The sequence below is a fragment of the Sturnus vulgaris genome, chromosome 3 (assembly GCF_052056855.1).
Source record: "Sturnus vulgaris isolate bStuVul1 chromosome 3, bStuVul1.hap1, whole genome shotgun sequence".
NCBI lineage: Eukaryota > Metazoa > Chordata > Aves > Passeriformes > Sturnidae > Sturnus > Sturnus vulgaris.
Window position 1 is genome coordinate 71,488,335 of NC_142245.1, and position 6,871 is coordinate 71,495,205.

At 41.1% G+C, this 6,871-nt stretch overlaps 1 protein-coding gene across 2 annotated transcripts in view; it reads left to right on the forward strand.

Annotated features, from left to right (window-relative positions):
- PDSS2 (decaprenyl diphosphate synthase subunit 2) overlaps positions 1 to 6,652 on the forward strand; it is a 111,027-nt gene extending 104,375 nt beyond the window's left edge. For both annotated transcript variants that reach the window (XM_014887893.2, XM_088161941.1), the window contains one exon: positions 3,882 to 6,652. In XM_014887893.2, coding sequence (XP_014743379.1) covers positions 3,882 to 4,040 — 159 coding nt within the window. In that variant the 3' untranslated portion in view covers positions 4,041 to 6,652. The remainder of the gene's footprint in view (positions 1 to 3,881) is intronic.
- Positions 6,653 to 6,871: the final 219 nt, after the last annotated feature.

Here is a 6,871-nt window from a genome sequence, read left to right on the forward strand (position 1 = left end):
GGCAGAGTATTATAAGAGCTGTGTAACAGGACTGTTCCCTTCAAGCAGGCCATCTTTCCTCTCCTGTTGGGGACGACCCTCCCCACATTTGGTCTCATCCTATATATAGTGTGGGTTTCGGTTTGAAGGAAAAAGAAAATTTTTCTGTTTGTCAGATGAATGAAGAAAATAAATTCTACTCTACTAATGGAGGCTTCTGCAGGGCATTTGGGTCCTTTGAAAATGCATTTTTTTACCTTTTGTACAGAAAAAGTTTCTCAGAAAATATTTGATAAAGACTGCCCCAGTTTCAGCTGGCATATCATGCTGCATATAGCCAAGAAAAACTTATTAAAAATAAATTTAAATCCTATGATGTTAAGAAGTGATGCAAATAAGTGATTGTCCAGGGTTTTTTTGAGAAGGAAGAGCTCTACCCTATGTCCAGCCACAAGAATGGATGCTGAAGCATTCCAAAGTACTTCTTTAAAAAACAAAGGAAAAAATTGACAAAATTGATCTACCACCTATGAAATATGTTGATACTTTTTTAAGGTTAACATTTCAGCAGTCTCAAAAGGGAAAAAAATTTTAGGAAAGCCAGCGCGGAACACTGCAGACATTTTGAGCATTATTCCATCACTCAGCCACAGATCAATTTAGATTTTGGGTTTTGGGGTTTCTTATTGTTTCAGCAAGTACTGTGCACTTCAGAAATGTCGAATGTTTTAGCTCATTTCAGGATCAGATACAATACATGATATTCAAAGATTTCAGTAGATAACAAATTACTTGATTTAGGATCATCCTTCTAAAACAAAATAAAAATCTGAAATTACTTTTGGTATTTTGCCACTGAAATAATTAATCCTAGGTTGGACTATGGAAAAAAATCAGGAATTTCAGTGCTCTCTTTCTGCCATTGCTTGTAAAGTCCATTACAGCCAAAATATACACCACGTATTCAGTGAGTCTTCCCACCCTGCCCCTGATTTGTTGCTCCCTACAGGTAGCACTGTGTGAAAGGAATCTTCTTTCCTTTGGTTCATGAAGCAGAAATGTCCCAGCAGGGAAGATTTGAAATGAGTTGACTTTGTACTTGAACACCTGCTTAGTTTTTGACTCCTTTAGTTCTTCAGTCTCCAAAATCCAGCAGTTCTTAGCTTTCGTCTTTGACCTCTTGCTGCCCTCAGACCAGCTCTTCTGTCCAACAGCAATCCAGAGCAGTTGGTCTAAAAGGCAAATCCTTCACTTCTGTGGTATGGATGAGAAATCCTCTCTTTGCCTTTTTAAAACAAACAGACTGAGAAACATGGTACCCTGAACTCTATTTACAGAATCATACAGCATTGGAAGTTGGAAGGGACCTCTGGGGCATGTCTGGTCCAGCCTCTCCCTCAAAGCAGAGCCAGTATGGGTTTGCTCAGTTAAGTTTTGAGTATCTACAAGGGCACAGATTGCAAAACAGTGCAGATAAGTTGTGGAGGAGATCACATCTCATCTGAGCCTCAACTTGGCTGTGCTACTGCAAGACTATTCTTTAAGCTGAATTTAAATAACCAAAACCCAGTTGGTGATTTTTTCAGTGTCTTGGCACTTCTAGAATGAAGTAAGGCTTTAATGCCAATGGTCTGAACAAAAGCTTAAAAGTAAAAATGCAGTATTCCAGCATATCTAGCAGTTCAACTGGAGAAAAGTGTAGCTAAGCAATCTGTGTTTTGACTTGTATTCAGTTTTAATTACTGAATATCATTCTGAAGAAGGTTGTGTGGATTAAATTGTTCCGACGAGTGGAAGTATGCACAAAATTAAATATGCCATATAAGTAGAGACTAAAAGAGCAGATTCTTATATTTGGAAGAAATTAATGAGGCAGCTTAAATAAAGTTTATAAAGTAAAAAATAAAAGCAGTTAATTTTTCTTTTCTGATCATTTGCTGCAAAAATTAGCTGCTCCTATCCAAATTTTAAAATTAAAGCATCTAGACTGGATGCATTGATTTTTTTGTTCTGTGTCCTTAGTTTGTGAAGTTCATTACATAAAATTATTGAAGCTTGAAATTTGAGAGAGTCTGAAAACCTAACTGTAATATAACCAAGACTACAATTAAAGTCTTAAATTAGGGGGCTTTTGCATACAGCAGGGCTGCTGAAGCCTGCTTTGTTACAGTTATTTCCTGTATTTCTTTAAGAACTATCCCACTACAAAAAGCCAGATTTGTACTTCTTTTTTCCCTTTTACAACCCCAGCTGAGATAGAGCTAGTGTGCAGTCTGGTTAGCTCTGACTGCTTTGCCTCTGTGTATGCTTATACATTTTGGAGGGCTATAAATTGTTCATTACGTAGGATGATCTCTAGCTGAAAAGCTTGCCATATAAGCAGGTATTTTCCATTTTTGACGTTCCTTAACTTCACTGGGAAACATTCAACAGCGGATTAGTCTGATTTTTGTGTAGTGATTCCTCTGCCTTTAGTTTGACACGAGCTTTGCGATTGTGTTGGCTTCAAAGCAGTGCATGTGTCTGAGGGCTTACACAAGACAGGCGTGTAAATGGATTGTGTCCTTGTGTTAAGATTCTCCCCCTTTCCAGACTCTGCTCTTTCAACATAAGTCATGGTACATATATGTGAGCATATATATGCCTAAGCTAAGCTTCTCTGGCTTTTGACCAATTTGAAGACTTTCTAGGAGCTATTTTCTTTCCTGTGTACATCCCAGTATATGCTTCCATGAGTATTAGAAGTTTTGCTAATCCTTTTTAATAAGCTTTAGCAAATCAGCAGAGCTTGCTTCAAGATATCCATGTGGGTTCTACTGTCCCACAAGATTGGGCCTCAAAGAAGAGGAAGGGACACCTTTGCACACTGCTAGAGCACCTCATCTCACCTATCCTCACCTTTGCTGCAGAGCCCTCGAAATACAGCTGATTCCCACTCATTAGAAGACATGTTGAATTAGCTGTGTGATGCATTTATGCCTTGGGGCAAGTTCCTTTCCAGCATATAGTGCAGGAAGATTCCAACTGAAGAGGGGAATAAAATTTTTATGAACTGGGACTTGAGCATTCAAGTGCTGTAATATGCTTTCAGCTAATTTCATCTTTAAATACAGATAATGAATCCACTTTCAGATAAGAAGCATCATTCATTCTGTATGAATGCAAGTATCTGTAGAAAGTGAGTGACTTACAATTTGGTCATATCTAGGATTTTTTTTAAGATATGTATATATATGATTTAAACTGGATGGGTAAAGTCATGCTGATGTATTTTTTAAATAATTTAGGCACAGGGCTGTGTATTGATGAAAAACATGACAGGAAACCCTGGATAGTTTGCTACTGTAGGTACCTGTATCCAAGAAAAGCCATTTTTTTAAAAAGCTGGTGCGGTGATACAACACAGTTGTGAAAGCCATGTAGGACATGTTAAAGATCATGAAATGCTGTAAAGCTTTTGGAAAGATCAAATCCTGTGTTGTCCTATGCTGTTTTCCAAAAGCAAGGGATGGAATGGGTGTTCATAAAATGCAGGTTTTCACTGCAGAAGACGGGAGTGTGAGCAAATGGCTGGTTTGCCAGCTCTGAACAAAAGCTGTCAGGCAGCGGCTGAGATATGAAATGTTCAGATATTTAAAAATGTAAATTTTTAAGTTTAAGTGTGCCCTTTGTAGAGACAGCATCTTTCAGGTGATGAAGTAACGAGTGGTGTAGTTCACATTACACACAGTTTCTCTGCAGTGGGGAGCTAAACAGAGCAGCTGAGAGGATTTAAGGGCTTTGTCTGATGGCTTTGGCTTTGCCTTACCCCGGGAAGAGGCGGTAGAAGCCCTGTGCTCCCAGAGATAATTGTGTACGGCTGAAACCCCCCCTCACACCGATGTGCCTGTGTTTTCCAACAGCTGCAGGAAGCGATCAAGGCTGGCAAAGGTGTGACTTCTGCCATCGACCTCTGCCGCTGCCACGGAAACAGAGCGCTGGCAGCGCTGGAGCGATTCCCTCCCTCGGAGGCCAGGGACGCCTTGGCCAACATTGTCTACGCCGTGACCAGGTTTCCCTGAGCTGCCCCTCCGGGAGGAGCACCTCTCCCTCCACAGGTGGGAGCAACCTGGCAGGGACACCAGTGCCGCCTCACACCTCTGATCACCTCATCCCATCCCGGCAGAGGAACGCGCGCTCGCTGCCGCCGCCACCAGCAAAATTCGGGAGAGGAAAGAAAAAAGGTCACAGACGGTTTTCACTTGTCGTGCCAGAAGCGCACTTGAGGCTGCACCGGTAGAAATAATTAATGAGTCCCGTTTCCGTGACCTCAGCAAATGGACAGGAAATAAGTCGGTATTGATTGGGCACCAGCGGGGACGGCGCCAGGGCGGAGGCCGGTGGTTTTCCTGCCAGAGGGAGGGATACAGGGAGGGAGGGATGGAAGGGCGTGAAGATCCAGGTGTCACAAGAAAGCTGCTCAAACCTGCCCAGAGAGAGCGAGCTCCGAAGCTGAGAATTCGCATACCCTTATCCAAGGGGAAGGGCAGTTTGGGGGATTAGTGGGGGAAAATCCCTCTCTGCACACAGTTATGTCTCCTCACATTTTTTTAATGTATTCAAATGTAAAATTACCCTGTGCCTAATGAGTTCTGTATTTGAGAAACTTGCTGAGAAAATGTGTCCAGCACGGTAAGTAGGAGCTTTAAAATATTTAATCAAATAATAATTTGGCTCTGTTAAGGGAACTGAGTGCCTGGAGTTTATACTGTGCCTGAGTAGAGTGTTGCTCTGGGTCAAAGAACGAGATTTTTCCAGCTCTTCTGGGGGAAGGAATATCCCTCCCTCAGATCCAGCAATTTGTTTCAACAGTCTTACACAAAAGAATTTCCTATGTTTGTGACACTTGTGTTAATTTAAGCCAAATAAATGTTAATTTGTAAGGCTAGACATCAGTCTTTGGCAGAAAGGAAGCAGGAATGCTCCTCTGTGAGTAGTCACTGCACTGAATCAAATGCAGAAAATACTGGAGAAGTTTTGAACCTCAGTGTGTTGGATTTTCAAGTCCAATTACAGACAGCTTATAAGGTGTATCAGAAGCCTGCAATTTGAGACCGTCTCTGTTTTGTTCATAGGAGATGATTTTTGTGGTTTGCGCGCGTGCAATCTGAGAATGCCGTTGACAAGAAGGCTGAGTTTACATAAATGATCTAGATTGAGACTCAGCTACCTTTCTTCCTTCTGTGGTGTAATTACAGCCCAATCTGGAGACAGCTAGCACAGCAAACAGATTTCATTACATCCCTCACTCAAACACTAAGTGGAGTTATTTCTGTTAAATTCTCTCCTCCCTCCTTTCCCCCCTGCACTCCCTCCCCGTCGCACAGCTTGTTTGTCATAGATCAGCGTGTTGCATTCCACCAAATGCAAAATATAAATAAAAACTTTATCCTCTAAAAGTATACTGAAAATACGTCCTGTGTAATGTACATAATATTCTGTGTACATTCTGTCCACGTTATACCATGATATTTTATGTATAATAAGCAACCTTGAGTCACAATCTTTGTTTAGGAGCAGCATCCAGAACTCAGGACTCACTTTGTTTGGAGAACGGCTTCAACACCAGATCCCTTCTTACTTGCACTTTCTCCCTTGCCGACCTGGCATTTTCTCTCTTCCCAAGACTCTGGCACTTCTCCCTGAGTTACTGCACCAGGAAAGCTGAAGACAGAAGAAAAGCACTGAGAAGCTTGGTTTATTCCAAACAGTTACCCATGAAGTTCCCTGAAGTTCTCCTAATAAAAAATGTGCTTGAAAGAACTACCTAAGTTCAACCAGAGTCATATTTCAGCTTTCTTTGGCTCTTGTTTTTACATATTACATAAAGTAAGAGCCATTCATCATCTTTTCTTTTTCTTGCATCTATGTTAATTGGTTTATAATGATTTAGGGCTGCAAAAAGCTTGGGTTGCTGGAGATATTCTGAGTCACTTCACCTCAGCTGTTTGAAAAAATTACCAAACATACTGCAAAACTATGTACACCTCGTTTATTTTTTCACACAAGTTTTTATTTGTACTTGTTGCCAATAAAGGGGAATCCCCAAAAATTAATTACTTTTTTTTTGTATTTTTATCACCAGAATGTTCTGATTGCTCCTAAACAATTCAACCTTAATTTTAAAAAATACCAAACAAACAATGTGAATTGTCCCTTATCAATATTATCAAGTAATCTTATATTTAAGGTATTTGCCTGTATTCTTCGGAAATTTTTGCTGTTTTGTTTCCTCCAGGTAAACTACGAGCAAAGTATTGTCTGTCAGGCTCCAGGTGAATTAGTCATTGCTATGTACTAATGTACTCCTCACACCTCATACAGTTTCTGAGCAATGTGTAACCTTAGGGCTGTTCTGGTCTGGTCATGGTCTTATTTTTGTCTCCTTGGTTCCTTGTCCCCACCTACCTCTAAAGCAGGTCAGGGAGAGGGACGCCTGTGGTCTGAGGAAGGTATTTGCACTGTTTACTTCAGTCACCCAGCTACTCAACCAGACATTCCTAGTGGCTACTCCTCCAAACTTATCACCAGTATGGAATTGCTGCACTATTCCACAGATGCACAAAATATAGGACAAGGTCTCAGCTTCTTTTTAAACCAAATTAAAATAAAAAATTTGTCCTGATCTACTGCATCCCACTTGTGATGGAGTTAATTTTCTTCATAGTATCCTACACAGTCCCATTTTTTGGATGTGTAGCTGAACTAGTGTTGCTCACCCACTGTGCTCAGCAGTGCTTGCACGGTGCCAAGGCTTTCTCTGATCCTCACTCTGACAGCCAGGAAGGGGTTGGTTGTGGGCAAGGGGCAGGAGGGGGCACGGCTGGGACAGCTGACCTCAGAGATAGTCCCT